General features: G+C 52.4%; 1 protein-coding gene across 1 annotated transcript; it reads right to left on the reverse strand.

The window, feature by feature from the left end:
- Positions 1–1,982: 1,982 nt before the first annotated feature.
- Positions 1,983–5,931, reverse strand: SIX2 (SIX homeobox 2). Its single transcript, XM_080914864.1, has 2 exons — positions 5,069–5,931; positions 1,983–3,170 (listed from the first exon to the last, which is right to left on the reverse strand). The coding sequence occupies exons 1-2, from the start codon at positions 5,626–5,628 to the stop codon at positions 2,840–2,842; spliced, it is 891 nt and encodes a 296-aa protein (XP_080770990.1). The 5' UTR covers positions 5,629–5,931; the 3' UTR covers positions 1,983–2,839.
- Between the last annotated feature and the right edge of the window lie 9,242 nt (positions 5,932–15,173).

Genomic DNA, 15,173 nt, shown 5'->3' on the forward strand with positions numbered 1-15,173 from the left:
CAGGGATCCCACCCTGTCAGACACTAGAGATGGTGCCTCTGTTAGGATCCCTCAACAGCTGCCATCTCTAGGACAGCTAGGTACAGAGGCCTAACCTGTACAAATCATTTCCCTGACATCAGCAGGCCAGTTGTGCACAGGGACAGCAGTTGTGTTTCTTGGGGAGAAGTCTGATGTAGAGAAAGCTTGGTATGTAGTTGTTTGTGCTGTGTGTTCAAGTTCACAACACTAGACAGGTTCACTGTGCACTGCCTTTCACATAGATTAATGAAGGACAGTGCTCATGTGGCTGTATTTTGGGAGCCTGTGTGCTTGCTTTTGTATTTGAGTGTGTAGATATTAACACAGACGCTACACTCTGTTTCCTTGGGAGGTGACTACTGAGATAGGTTTTAGTGCTATCCAAAACGAATGGGATATAGGAGCCTCTCTATAATTGTGACCAGAATGAATTAAAGTGTATTTTCTTTGCCATGTGATACTTAACAGTGTTTTCCTGCAAGCTTGAGACCAGGAAGGACTTGGAAGGTACACGCTAAGTAATTGTGCAGAAGTGTGGGCTATGACGTCACCAAGCAGTCTGGCCAAGTGGGCTGACACAGGCAGCTCCCATTTGGAATTCTTCAGACAGACTTTCGGGCAATAGCTGCTAGCCCTGCACACCTCAAGTCAGAGGACGTTGGGGTGTTAGGTCTGAACCAGAGCAAATCAGTCCAGGGACTGTGTTCTGGAAGCAGGGACTTCAAGGGTCTAAGGATATCCCCGGGGGTTGGGATTTCTCTTCAGACCGGAAATTGGAGGGGGGTAGGTAGAGAAATCCAGCCTTCAGGAGTCTTCCCAGGGCTGTATATTCCCTTTCAACTCCACGAGGTTGATATATATATATATATATATATATATATATATATATATATATATATGACGGAATAGCCTTCAGAACTGGTTAGTTCATCCAACTGGGTGAAGAAATTCTTGATACAAATTTTGAGAGAAGAGTCCTTCTGAGTTTATGGTAAAAACAGAAAGTGTTGGTTTCATCAGAAAGGAAAAGTTCCCCTAGAAACCCCAAACTGCCTCGACTCCTCCATATATCTTCAAGACCAGCGGGGGTGGGATGGGTGCCTCCCTTGAAGTAGTAACTCCTACTGCAAATCACTACTAAGAAGCCTTAACTTTCTCTTCATTGAGTTTGGTCTAATATATATTAGTTTTGGATTCGTCTGGATTGGCCTGGACTTGTTGGGCAAAAGCGGGCTAAAAGTCCAGGCCCAAAATGATACTGTAGACTTATTTACAGCTAGAGCGGCAGTCGCGCTGAGGAGTCTCTGGGTTGCCCGGGGGACTTGCACACTTGGTAGCAAGAACCACACCAGCATGCTGCTGGCCATCCACTCTCTCTCCCCCACTGTATCTGAAGTAGGTCGTCAGACTCAGAGACCTTTCGGCCCCTGGGACCCGAGATCTCAGTCACTACTACTGTTCGCGTGACTCTGCCCACGGTATGGCTTCCAGTTCTAGTGACTTTGACCTTACTGTGGAGAAGTAGCTATTCAGACTCAAACCTTCCCAATTTCCCCCTCAGACTCCACAACTCCAAACTCACTCAGTACCTCTGCAAGCATGCTTTCTCACCTTCTACAAACCCAGAGGTGTGGGATATGGGGGAGTCAGGCGCGGGGGTGGGGGTGGGGCGCTCCGGGAGGTGGTTACCGGGAAAGCGGAAGTCTGGTCCGTGTTTCTGCAGAGCGCTCTGCGGAGGAAACGGACCGAGGTCTCACCGGGAAAAGGTTTTAGAGTTTTTAGTCCCATGCCTCCACTACAGGTTTCCAGTCCTTTGCCAGCATGCCCACCCGGAGAGCACCCAGTCCCTGTGGGGAAATCAGACGCCGGTACACGTGAGGCCGCTGGGCCTCGGGGCATATATCCATATATTTATGATTTCTAATTTTATTATAAAATAAAAGCAGAAATATCTCCCGACGAACATTCACATGAGGGCGTAAAAAGAAACAGGCAAGTCTGCGGCTGCGGAGGCACTCTGGGCTGGGAGCGCGGAGGTCACAGTCCCGGGAGGAAGAGGAGAACCGGCACGGTGGGGAGGAGGGCGGGGGGGGGGGGGAGGATGAGAGAGGGGAGATATGAATATTCAGGTACTTCTGGGGTGCAGCCTTTCTTTTTTATTTTATTTTTCCGGAAGCTGTCACCTTAGGCTCACCCTGAGAGAAGGGAGATGTCTTTGAGGACCAAAGGCCCAGAATGTCTACCTCCATTCACATAAAGTCGGACTCTCAGAAAGTTGGAGAAAGGGACTCAAATAGATAACCAGAAGGAAGAAAGACTGAGGGTGCCATGTGAGAAATATGAGAGATGAGAGAGAGAGAGAGAGAGAGAGAGAGAGAGAGAGAGAGAGAGAGAGAGATCCAGAAACTTATAAAGGGTGGGGAAAAGAAAAGTAAAAAGGGGGAGAGAGAAAAATGAAAAGAGGAGACATAAGAAACCCGAAAGGAAAGTGGAAAAAAGAAAAAGACGAGGGGATTGGAAAAAGAGATTTTTTAAAAATCCGGGTGGTGGTGGTTTATAATTTATTTCCTTGCCTAGTTCAAGACTCGGTCCCTGGCCTCCAAAGGATCTCAAAAGCAACTTGTTGAAAACAAAGGACCCAAAGGACCCCAAGCAGACCATTGTCCACTCTGTCCCGCCGCCGTGGTTCTGCCGCTCCAGCGTGGCAGGTCAGTCTTCCAGTACTCGGTACAGACTCCAGAATCTATCGCCCCCCCACACCGCCTCTCAAGTCCCCGTACCAAACACGGAAAGAAAGCTCCCGGAGGCGAGCAGAGCCCTAGGAGCCCAGGTCCACGAGGTTGGCAGACATGGGGTTGAGTATGGAGTCCTGCAGGTTGTGGTGATGCTGCAGCGGGTCCGCGCCGCCTCCACCGGGCACCGGCACGGGCACTGCGCTAGGGCCCGGAGGGTGGCCCAGGCTGTGCAGGGAAGGCAGCCCGGGGGGCGGCGGGGGGCTGAGCAGCAGCGCGGGACTGGACGACGAGTGGTCTGGAGTCCCCGACGGCGTCTTCTCGTCCTCGGAACTGCCTAGCACCGACTTGCCGCTGCCATTGAGCGAGGAAGCCAGCGGGTTGTGGCTGCTGGAATTGGAGTTCTCGCTGTTCTCCCTGCAAGCGCAGGAGCAAAGGAGCGGGGTCAGCGGGAAACCAAGGCCACCCCCTGCATACCAGCACCTGGGGCCGCTGCGGTTGCTAAAGGGTGTTTTCCGTTTCTACCGTCCCCGCACCTGGCCTTGGGTTCTTTATTGCGTCCTCAAACCCTCAACACTCGGTCCCTCTTCCTGTATCAGCCATGTTCTTAATCCCACGGCTACCTCTCCTGCTCTCGCACGTCCTGTCCTGTCTCCAACCTTATTCCTTTCCTGGAGCCGCTGCACCGAAGTCGGGTGCCTGGGGTTGGGGGAGTGAGGGAAAACACCTGGGTTTTCAAATCCCGTAGGCCGGACTCTGCTGGGCAGAGGTGGGGAATAGAAACTTAAGCCACAGCACCCCAGGCTGAGGGGGCTGGAGTTGGGTAAGCACGGGCCTAGTTTCCCTCCACCTTGCTCTTCGTGAGGGAACACCCGGTTGCTACTGAGAATGGTTCCCTGATTCCAAACCGAGCAGGCTGTGAGCTCTATTTGACTGGGCAGAAAGACGGGACTTGGAGAGTACAGGGCAGGCAGCCTTCCCTAGCCCTCTACTGAAAGTTTAGCTGGGTGGCTGGACGCTTAGTAGGGAGAGCAGCCCCCCTCGGGGGAGGGGAGGGTAAGGTGGTTAGCGCTGGCTCTGAAACACGAGGGCACAATCAGCAGCTCCCACCTGGGACCTGGTCAGGAACCCTAGCTCTTGGCGAGCCGGTACTCAGTGCCAGAGAGGGGAACCCTGCGTAAAGGAACCCACCTCCTGCCCTGTTGTGGTATTTGAAATCCCGGGTAAAACCGATCTGTGGATCCCTAACGGCCATTCTTTCAGATTTCTCGGGAAGAATGGGCGAGACATCATTCCCATTGATAGTCCAATGTGAAGGTTTCAAATGCCCAGGTCCAGCCTGCAACAGCTTGTTCTTCGGCTCCTACTGTTCAACACCCTTACCCTGGACGAGAATCATTCAAACTGTGCTGGATACACCCACACCACCTAACCCAGGTGTCTTGTTTTGCTGTTCCCCGAAGGAGAGATTCTGTTCCCATAATCCACTTCTCTCCAGTTCCCTAGTTTCCTTGTCCGGGTTTAAGCTCCGAGGGGTGTAGTTGAGATTCGTTCGTGAAGTCTTGGATTCCGATAGACAAGAAAACTTCCTTCGGGCAGATCCCAGTTTACCTCACAGACCCGACTGGCCCATCAGAGAGAGAGAGAAGGGTCAAGGGCCTGCAAGTCCAGGGAAGGCTTGCTGTATTCAGCAGGCAAGGAAAGGGGTGTGCGCTTGCCTTCTCTCCCACAGCTGACACTTCCTCCCTGGGGCCTTACATCTCTGGGTCCTTTCCACGCGGGATAACTCCCAACTCTCCTGTCTAGCTCTTACACCCAGACAAGGAATACTCTTGCCTAGATGCTGGCTTTATTGCCTAGATAATACTAGGGAGATTCCAATCTCAGCTCTGACCCCTAAAAAAAAAAAAAAAAAAAAAAAAAAACCGCTTTGACCTGGAGGTGACGTCCTAAACCCCCTGATCCCCGACGCCCTTGGTTGTTCGAGGATGATCAGGCCCTGAGCCTAAACTTAACCTCGCAGGGGATTCAGACCCACGGCCCTGCCCTTTCTGAAAGTCGCCGTTTTTTTTCAGTCTAGTCCACAAGCGACTGGAGAATGAGTTACTGAAACTTACACCCACTTTGCCCGCTTTAGGCAAACTCCCGCCCGCTCAGCGTCCAGCAAAGACCTAAGCGCTGCTTTGAGCTGCAGCCGAGGTTGGTAACGGGGCCCGGGTGCGATTTAATCCTGTCCAGGACCCCCACCCCACCACCCGGCATCCCGTTTCTTTCCGGGACCAGGGAAGCCGGCGCCGGTGCTCACTTACTCGTACCTTTCCTTGGCCTCTGCCGCCCTGTCGCGCTGCCGCCGGTTTTTGAACCAGTTGCTGACCTGCGTGGTGGTGAGGCCGGTGGCCTCGGCCAGCTCGCGCTTCTCCCGCGGCGACGGGTAGGGGTTGTGCGCGTACCACTCGCGCAGCACGCTGCGGCTCTTCTCCTTGAAGCAGTAGCTGGTCTCCTCGCCGTCCCAGATGGAGCGGGGCAGCGGGAACTTGCGCCGCACGCGGTACTTGCCCACGGCGCCCAGGGGCCGGCCGCGCAGCTTCTCCGCCTCGATGTAGTGCGCCTTGAGCCACAGCTGCTGCAGCTTGGCGTGGTTGTGCGGCGAGAACTGGTGGCTCTCCAGGATTTTGTAGAGCTCGCGGAAGTTGCCCCGGTGGAAGGCCACCACGGCCTTGGCCTTGAGCACGCTTTCATTCTTGTGGAGGTGCTCGCAGGCGGGCAGCGACCACAGGAAGCGACCCAGCCTCTCGATGTTGCCGCCCTGCTGCAGGACCTCGCACACGCACGCCACTTGCTCCTGCGTGAAGCCGAAGGTGGGCAGCATGGACATGGTGCCGGCTGCGCGCCCGCCGGCCCGCGCGCGCCCTCACCGCGCCTCGCGGCCCCGCATGGGCGCCTCCCCGCCGGCCCGGGCCGGCCGACAGGCGGGCGGGGCCCCCTGGCCAGACGCCGGCTCCCGAGCGGCTCCTGAGTCACTGCGATCCGTCCTCGCTCCCGCCGCCGGCCCCGCGCAGCTCCGCGCCCCCGCCGCCCGCGCGCCTCGCTCGCGCCCAAGCCCGGGGGCCGCCCGGGGCGCCGCTCCGCATGCTCCGCGCCCGCCCGCCGCTCGCTCGCCCGCTCCTCGCTCGTTCGCTCTCCCTCCCGTCTAGCTCTCTCGCAGCTTTTTTAATAATATTATTCTAAGCGGGCATGAGGCGCGGCGGCCCGCGCCCTGATTGGTCGGGTTATCTGACCCGGGGCCTGCCCGCGCCAGACAATAGTCGAGTCAAATTATTCGCCATGGAGACGCTGTCAGTCACCGGTAACCCGAGCCCCGGCGGCCCGGGCGGCTCCCCCCTCGGCCAGCTCCGCTGACAGATCGCCCGGGCTCTGTACAGAGCGGAGGGAGGCCGAGACGGGTGCCCCAGGCACTCCCAGAGCCCGGGAGGCGGAGAGGAGCCGGTCTGGGGCCCCGAGACGGCGGTGATTGACGGGGCGGACGCCCAAAGAGCAGAGGAGAAGGAGGACCCCGAAGGAGGGGGGCTGAGTGGGGGCCCTGGAAGAAAAGAGGAGGACCGAGGTGGGGAAGGAAGGGAGTAGAAGGGAAGGCGGAGGACCGTTTAAGGGGATGCCTTTCAGCAAAGGAAAAGAGGGGGACAGAAGGAGCCTCCAAGAGGAAGAAGTGTGACACCCCCTTTTCCCCCTTTAAATTATGAGGCATCGCAACAGCCCCGCACAGGCCTCGCCAGGTGCTCCAGCTCCGGCTGGGTCACCGCGTCGCTCGGAAGGTCGCAGCTGACAGGCAGAGATACTGTAACCCAGGAGGAGGTCAGTGGGATGGAGAGTTTGGATTCTCTTAGGGGGCCTCGGAAAGACTTGGGTTTTCTAGCTGACAACACCCCACCCCCATGCTAGAATCCCGGGACCCGAGCTATCCCCCCCAGGGAAAGGGGGAGGAGGTGGGGAGAGAAGTCTGAGATTTGGCTGTGGCCGCAGCTGGACGCCTGAGAATCAACTTCCCGGAGGATCCCGCCTTTCCTTCCTTTCCGAGCGGGCTGCTTGCCCCGCGGCCGGTACCGCCCCCACTCCGCGCGATTTGCTCCTCGCCAGGCGGGGACTCAGACTTAACCCCACGGGGCCCAGGACCCGAGAAACTCATGGCAGTCCTGTATGGCCTTTACAGGAAATTGACTCTTGCAAGGACGGCGACAAAACACTGGGGAACCCACATAGACCGTCTGACTGCCCCCAGGGGAGCCCAAGGCAGCCAATGTAGGGTGATTGTCGTGCTTCCTGGAGTGGGGGTAGGGGATGCGCAGAAGAGAGAGGAGGCGGCATTTACCAGCTTCCTGTCTCCCTACTTCTGGGCTCGGGTTCCTGGTCGCTTCTGCCTGAGAACCCAGCGCTAAGTTCCGGCATGATGGCCTTAGAAAGTGGGTAGGAGGAGCTCCTGCCTATTGCTTCTTTGTCAGAACACCCGAGAAAACACGTGGTGCCGGTCCTTTGGCAGAAAGGAGCAATAGAAGGGGTGCATTGGGAAGAAGTGGTCAGGGACACCCCTAAAGTTTCTAGGGTTTGAAAAGCCTTATTTCTTTGCTGGGCTTGTTCTTGGAGCGAGTGACCATTCCGCCCTTTCCCACCCAGTTGCAAACTCCGAGTGATAAGACCAATGCCAAGACCCAAGCAGGCATGGATCAGGCTAAAACCTCTAGGCCTCTTTTTTTCCTTTTTTAACACCACACTCAGCTTTCTAAGGCGATGGAGAGGCAGATAGTGAATATGGGAGAGTCCAGAGCCTCAGTTTTGGTTTCTGGCTTTGATGGTTGTTTATGGGTAAGGTACATATTTATTTATTTAAGGATATAGCCTGATCTTCCAAACTTCCCCTCTGCTCCAGAATTCCCAAAGCCTTACAGTGGTGATATAAGCACAGGAGAGCGGGGACTTCATCTCCCAGACCCCTGTCCTCTTGAGTTGAGGACAAAGGTCTGCCTAAGTAGATGCTAAGCCAGCACCAGAACAAGTTTCTACAGAAATCCAGATGTCATTTTTGTGGACTTCCTCTGTGGGTAGGGCAGATCCTCGTGTATCTAGGCTACCCTATCTGAAGGTCCATGACATGGAATTTTCCCTCTAGTGAGCTTTGAGGAATCTAGGAGACCTGGGGAATATATTACCCAGACTGTCCGGAGGTTACAGAACATAGTTTGCTACTAAGGGTGGACCAGACTTAAGAGGATTCAGCTGACCAGAAGATCCCAGCTCTTGTCACAGCCAAAATAGTTTTTTGATAAAAGAAAGGCAAAGAAGGAAAGAAATACATTGGTTGGGTGCTAGACCAGTTAGTCACTTCCTGGTATAAGACTCTGGGTCCATTTCTGGGGTCTCAGTGATCTCCCTAAATGCTCTCAGAGCTGGTCTGCAGTAGGTTTGAGAGTATTAACGTAGCAAAGTATGATCACTCCAGCCCTAACCCAGCTTTGACCACAAACCTGCCCCTTCTTGGTCCCTTGAAGTGTTAAGTTGGTGGAACTTCTCTCAGGACTGAGCCCTGACAGTGCTCATAGAAGGCAGATTTTTCTGAGTCCCTGGAGCCCCCCAATTCTGGATCTCCCCTAGCTGCCTTCTTTGTTGCTCCCCAGGCCACCAGTCCTTCCTGAAGCTTCCAGACCACACTCAGCAGGTAGAGTGGAGCAGAGCAAGTGACAGACCTGCCACCCAGGGTGCCTGATGAAAAGTCATTACCCAGCAAGCATAGAAAAACTCTAGTCCCATTACCCAACGCGGGTGTGTGATTTGATACTAGCTATTCGGTCCTACCTTTGTCACAAACCAGTTCTAGCAAGTTTGGGCCAGAACCTCTTGGCAGCTGGGGGCCTTGCTGGATGCCTGCCCTAAAAAGTTTAGAATCTCAGCTAGGGTCTCTTCACACACAGCAGTTTCTGTCTGGCCCCTCCTTCCCAGAATTTGCACCAGGACAGAACACAGGCTTTCTGGGTGGGGATTTGACAGACACCAGTGCTGCACCCAGACAAGCTCTGCCCTCGGTTCCAGCTCGTTGAGCAGCTGCTTGAGAGGCCTGTAGTGCCAAGTACTTAGGATCTCTACTTGACACCAGCTTTCAGCCTAGCCTTACACCCCCCACAACTGCTGGCTTTACAAGTTCAGCATAGGCAGAGTACTTCACGGCCAGGATGGAGGAAACTTTTCATTGAAATATCTCCTTGCACTCCTAGCTGCGCTGCGAAGATCCCTGGGAGTATCAGACCTTCTGGAAGGCTGTGTTGGGTGCTCCCCATGGGCTCACGCCGACAGGATTTCTTTGCCCCAGACTTTTGGGCAGGAACAGTCTAAGGGCCTCGTGCCTGGAGATTGGCAGGAAACTCGTAGGATGGGGTCTGAAGGCCGCCGCTGACTGCACCCATTGACCGGCGCACATCTGGCACACGGCAATCCTGTACCGCCCATGAGTGTCCCAAGGGATTTCTCGGCTTGGGTTGGGGCTATTCGAAATGAATCGGAAAAAAAGGACTTGCTGATTATATTCAAGGACCAAGAGACCTTCGCTCTGAGCAAACCTTGTAACTCAATAAAGAGGGGAGTGGGTTCTCCGTGAGAAATCAGAGAAGCAGAGGGTGTGCGCCTGTGCTTAATCTTTATTTTCCCCAGCCAATAGAGACTGCAGAAATCTCCCGGACTGACTCCAGCTCTGCCGCTCCCCGCTTTTTCTGCGATGCAACAGGGAAGGGACGTCCCGGCTTTTGCAAGTCATGATGCTGAACATTGACTCTAGTTCTTTCTCCGCCACCAACTTTCCCCAGTCTTGGGCCTGAGCAGTACGTTTCGTTGAAAGCGGGCCAGCAGTCCAAGCCGCTTACATTGTGGCGCTCTGCGACTCATCACCTGCCTACTGCAGACGCCAGGTCTGCTGTGTCCCGCACAAGTGCTCCGAGCATTTGCAAAATCTGACACCCCGCGGTTTTCTGTGTTGCTCCACGCGTAAGACCACGTCAGTTTACAGCTCGTCCCAGTTCTCTGAAAGGTTCCCAGGGCACTCCGAGTCCAGGCAACTTTGCAGGACCCTAGGCTCTGTGGCTTAACTCTAGAAAGGGTGTAAACCGTGTTGTCGCCTGAGCCGCACGTGGCTATGACTATAACAGGCCCCATGGATCAGAGCAGCACGGATTCCCGGTCGTCCTTCAGTCTCTGACTTGCGAGCCAGCGACCTACGAGGCAGTCTGGAGGCCTGACTTTAGAAAACGGTTTGGGGGCCGCGACCACACCCGGGGTCTTGTGCAAACGAAAAGACAGCACCGGGCTTCAAGGGCGTTTGGAGGGGTGCCTGGGGGGTGCCAGCAGCAGGCAGTGTTTCAGGCGACTACCAAGGCCTAGCCACCTTCCTGCGATGAGTCCCGGTGCGCCTTTGGACACCGCTGCACCCCGTGCGGGGGGGGGCCCTTCGGATGGAGGTGGGGGACTCGAGTGCAGGGGGGCAGGCATCCGGTGAGCGGCTGGTTAATGGAATTTTCAGGAAACTGCTGAAATCGACCCCGCGGTGTTTTTTTTTCCGCGGGACTGTAGAATGACTGTGCGTTCCTGAGCAGTCTGTTGTGCACATTGTGCGAGCGAGCGAGTCAAGTCCCCAAGTTCTAAGTCCAAGTCCCCAGGTCTAAGGGTGAATCTCTCTCTCTCTCTCTCTCTCTCTCTCTCTCTCTCTCTCTCTCTCTCTCTCTCTCTCTCTCTCTCTTTCCCTCCCTCCCTCCCTCCCTCCTTCCCTCCCCCCCCCCCCACGTTACCAGGTAGGTATGGTCAAAAGATCACGCGAGGTTTTTTTCTTTCCTTATATGTTTCCCCTTAAGGGTCTGGGCTCCTAGGCTTGTTTACAGGAATGCCTGAATGACCACAGGGATTTGACTGGCAGCAACAACTGGGAAGTCATTAGGGCAGTCAATGACTTCCTCTTCCTCCCTTTGCTCTACAGCCCTAGTACATTCTTTAAAACTTCCATTTTGTCTGTAGAGAAAAACCCTACAGAGCAGATTCAGATTCGGGAGTTGGAGTCCTGTGGCATTGGAAGCCACAGATTGGAAATAAGGGGGCTTATTACCTACAACATCAGCACCTTCTTTCCGGACACAGGGCAGTTTTCTGAGTTATTCTAATGGAGGGGGTGCGGTCTTTAGTTGTATTTTCTCTATAGACTAAAAGGTGGATCAAATTTCCTAGAAGAATTGAGTCCCTCTTCCTCTTCCTCTCCTCCTCCTCCATCTTCCCTTCCCCCTCTTCCTCTCCTCTTCTTCCTCTTCTTTCCATTACCTGTGAGAAACTCTCCGGGGGGTAGGGATTTCTTTCTTGGCACTTCTCTCTTATGGGGTATCTATTTTTTATCACCAGTGATCCTAATGCATCAGCCCCACTCATCGGTGGCAACCCCTCCCACAAGGTAGTGACCTGTGCTGTTGGCAAGCTCGGTTTGGGTAGCACCTGGAAGAGAGTCTCCTCCCAGACGGCTTTCTCAGGGCTTCCTGGAAGAGAGTTTCCTCCCATCTCAGGGCTTCCCACCAAGCCCTGCACTTTGAAGAAGACCTGGAAAAGGCCAACATTGTTCTTACCTTGGAAACCCAATACCCTGTTGTCATTTTGAATTAAGACTAAAATCCCCAGGCCCACTCTTATGGGATGATGTGCACTAATTGATTTATGCAGAAAGAACACTTTAATGAAGTAGGGAGAAACAAGATCCGAGGGAGCAGATAGCACAGGGGCACCCAGTGCAGGAGGCTGCTGCAGAGGGAACTGGTCAAAACCCGCCTTAAAGAAACGTCTTCTATTAGTTTGGTGGCACTCTGGCTTGTGGTGACAGGCATGGCTGGTTCTTTTGCAGCAACTGTCTCCATTCCAACCAGTCTAATAGACTCGCACCATCAGCATGTGCTCACACACAGAGAATGCAAGGGGCGTGGAGCAGGGATTGTGGGCTTTGGCACCAAGCAGCCATGGGCCCTCGATTCACAGGCACCACTGCTGTGAGCTACTGGAACCTGGGACTTTATTTGGCTCATTTGTAAAATGGGGGTAAGGAGCCCGGCAGCAAGCACTCGGCAGATGTTTGTGAAACTGAATGCAAAGACTAAGCTTAGCAAGCATCTGGTTCTTAGTAGGTGCTTAATGATCGAGGCTATTATCACACGGGCTATGCCTGTGAAAGTGTGTTCAGATTGCATATAATTAGTGGAACTCGGTCTCTGAACGTCCTAAGTTTTCAACGAGCAATGACAACGGACAGCATGTGAAAAGATTACAGACTACATGCAGTGCCCCTGGAGTCCAGAAGAAGGAGTCAGATATGTTGGAACTGGAATTGTGGGTGTTTGTAAGCCACCTTGTGGGTGCTGGGAACTGGACCCCCAACCTCAGCAAGCTAGCAGTGTTCCCAAACACCAAGTCATCTTTTTAGTCCCACATGGATATGCTTAGAAATAAAGAATTCGCGTTGTTCAGCCCATCCTCAGCTCAGCCCCAAATCACCCAGTGACTCTCCATTACCTGGGCTTCTCCTGTGAGACTGTAGAACTTTTGTTCACGCAACCCTTACTTGTGCCCTGAGGCATGAGAGTCATGATGACAGGGATTTATCTCCTTATCCATTCTCACACTTGCTTCATGTGATTAGAAGTGATTGTCATTAACCTTGTATTGCATATAAATAAATTAAACTTTATTGCAGAATTATACATATGAGAAAACAATCCATAGAGAATTCAGTGCTAGCTACAATTTTGGGCATAGATGCCCTTGGAGTCTTGGAACATGCCCCTTGCAGGCATAGTGGGGACTATCTTGTTTCAGGAAACTTCTGGATTGTGTACTCAAAAAGATTTATTTTTCAAACAATGAATACCAAACTTCTATGAGATACCCAGGAATCTAGGAATGCTGAAGTATTTGACTGAAAATTTTTAGGGAGGTTGAAGGAAAAGACTGTTTCTCCTGTTCACCAGCCCCAGCAAATTTGGAAGGAGTGTGGGCTTTGGAGTCAGCTGACTGGCTTAGAGCCTCCTCTGTGGCTCAGTAATAATGTAGCCAAGAACAAGCAACTTAATCTTGAGGAGTCAGTTTCACTGTCTGGGAGGAGGGCATTAGACAGAACCTTACTCAGGGGGTTTGGGAAGAGGAAGTAAGAGAATGTATTTGAAAGACTGGATCCCTGTTTTGAGACAAATGGGAGATTCAGCTGCCAAAATGTTTTGCATTATTTGATGGTGTTTCCAGGATTTAGGTCTCATTAGAGCAGTTCTCAGAAAGCAGAATACAGCTCCCTGTAAGCGTGACATTGCATATTCCTATGGGCTTGAGACATCGTTGCTTCTTCTGTTGCTCCCCCCTCAGAACTAAGCACAAAGCAGATTATATTAAACATTCTATGGTCATGCATGGTCTGTGATGGGGACCAAAAATAACTTGAGTTCTTTTCTTCCTTAACTCATTCTTTATCAGCCCTCTGTGTCTTCAAATAAAACTAGATATATCTATTAAAATGAAAAGAACTCTCTATTAATAGAATAGTTTGTGTGTATATTGTAACATGTTAACATTCAGTGGGTATTTACAAACAGACAGACAGGCTCAGGGAGGTTAAACAACGTGACCAAGGTCATCCAGATAGTACCTTTGACAACCAGAATGTCACTTTTGGCACCACAGCTTGCACTGTAAACCCCAAGTTTTGCTAGCCTCAGCTGCTCCGAAACAAAAGTAGTAGTAACAAGAGTTCACCGACTGCCTTTCAGGTGTCAAGAATAGTTTCCCATACACTTGGATACAACCGTGACTCAGTGAAGCTGGATATCACATACAGCTATACCAGAATCGGATTCCAAAAACCAAGCTGCCGAGCTGCAGAGAGCTTCCATGGCTAGCCTTCCCAACATGCTTTTCTGCACTCCCAGCGTCCAAGTGTGTCTCCTCTCAGCAGTAGAGAGTTATTTAGGAAAAGTCTCCCCTTGCCCTCCTTGAATCTTAGTCCCCAACCCTTGAGATTTCCTGAATTTTGTGCCTTTAGTCCACCTGCCTCTGGTAGGCTGAGGCAGCATCCTCAGCGCCACCTCTGGTGAGGCCTTGCTCTGTTCATGGTCACACTGAGTTCTTACCTGTTATGTTAGGGTGAGTCTTGAACGCAGTGTCTTAGTCAAGATATCTTAGAGTACAGTTTGCAGAAACCCATTCAGATTAAATAAGAAACGAGAGGATAAACATACAAGAGGTGGGGAGGGAAGCACTAGGCTTCAGTGGAGGGAGCATCACTGTCAGCAGGAGTGATACATGGACTTGGAGAGCAATCGAAAATCAAGGGGTCTGCTTTTGCCCGTGTTGGTACTGAGATGGAGCCCCTGGGTACCTCTGTTCTTTCATCTCTGAGAAGTCATTTTCCCAGTGTTTTCTGCTTTTGACCCTTCTGGTTAGAGCACCCCAAAACTTTTGCTCGTGCTCCAAATCCTTTCGGGAGGGAGGGAGGGGTGGGAGGGGAAAGGGAGGGGGAAAGGAGAGAATGAGTCAGAGAACACATATGTGCTCACTTTAGGTCAGGTGATTTTCACTGCAGTCAATGATGCGCAGATGGATTGGAGGGTGGGTGGGGGCGGGGAGCGATAGGACCCACAGAGATGGTAGGGATACTGTTCTCTGCTGGCAGCTAATGTGCCCTGCCTGGTATACAAGAGGCATTAATTAAATATGTGTTTTCTTTTCCTCTTTTTCTTTTCCTCCACACTCCCTAGTGCTGACATGTTTGCAAGTCTCTCTATCACAATGTGTCCAGGGCCACCTGGTATAGATAAGTCTTTAACGTTTCATCTGATGGCAACCGCCAGCCCCAGGATGATAGCTTGTATGCCTTATGAGGAGCTTTTCCAGGGAGCTTTGCATACAGTCCAGGTAGTCAATTCATGCTGCCCATTTTTTATTCAAGGCTTCTGCCACCCTGCATAGTTTACAGCTCATGTTTTCATCCATCCTCTGGTAAACATCCTCATCACCTACTTACAATCCTAAAGGAGATCCGAAAATCCCAGCTTCACTGACCCTGAGTTCGCCTGTGTGATTAGCTTTGACCAATGCATTGTGAGTGGGTGCACAAAAGCTAAGGGACATTGGGGGCTGGGCTGGAGCTCAGGCTACCTCTCTTCCTGGCTGTTGCAGGACTGGATTAGTTAGCATACAAGTGAGTTGCTAGAAAGGAGGCTGCCTTCAGACTTTGTCCTCACCTCTTCTCAAATTACCCAGTTTCAAGTACTTTTGTTATAGGCTTGGAAAATGAATTAAGATATAAGTAAAGTATTTGGTAATTCTGGAAGACATTGAAGTGTATACAGAGGGACATACCCACATATACATAGA

This window comes from Micromys minutus (assembly GCF_963924665.1).
Source record: "Micromys minutus genome assembly, chromosome: 3".
Lineage (NCBI taxonomy): Eukaryota > Metazoa > Chordata > Mammalia > Rodentia > Muridae > Micromys > Micromys minutus.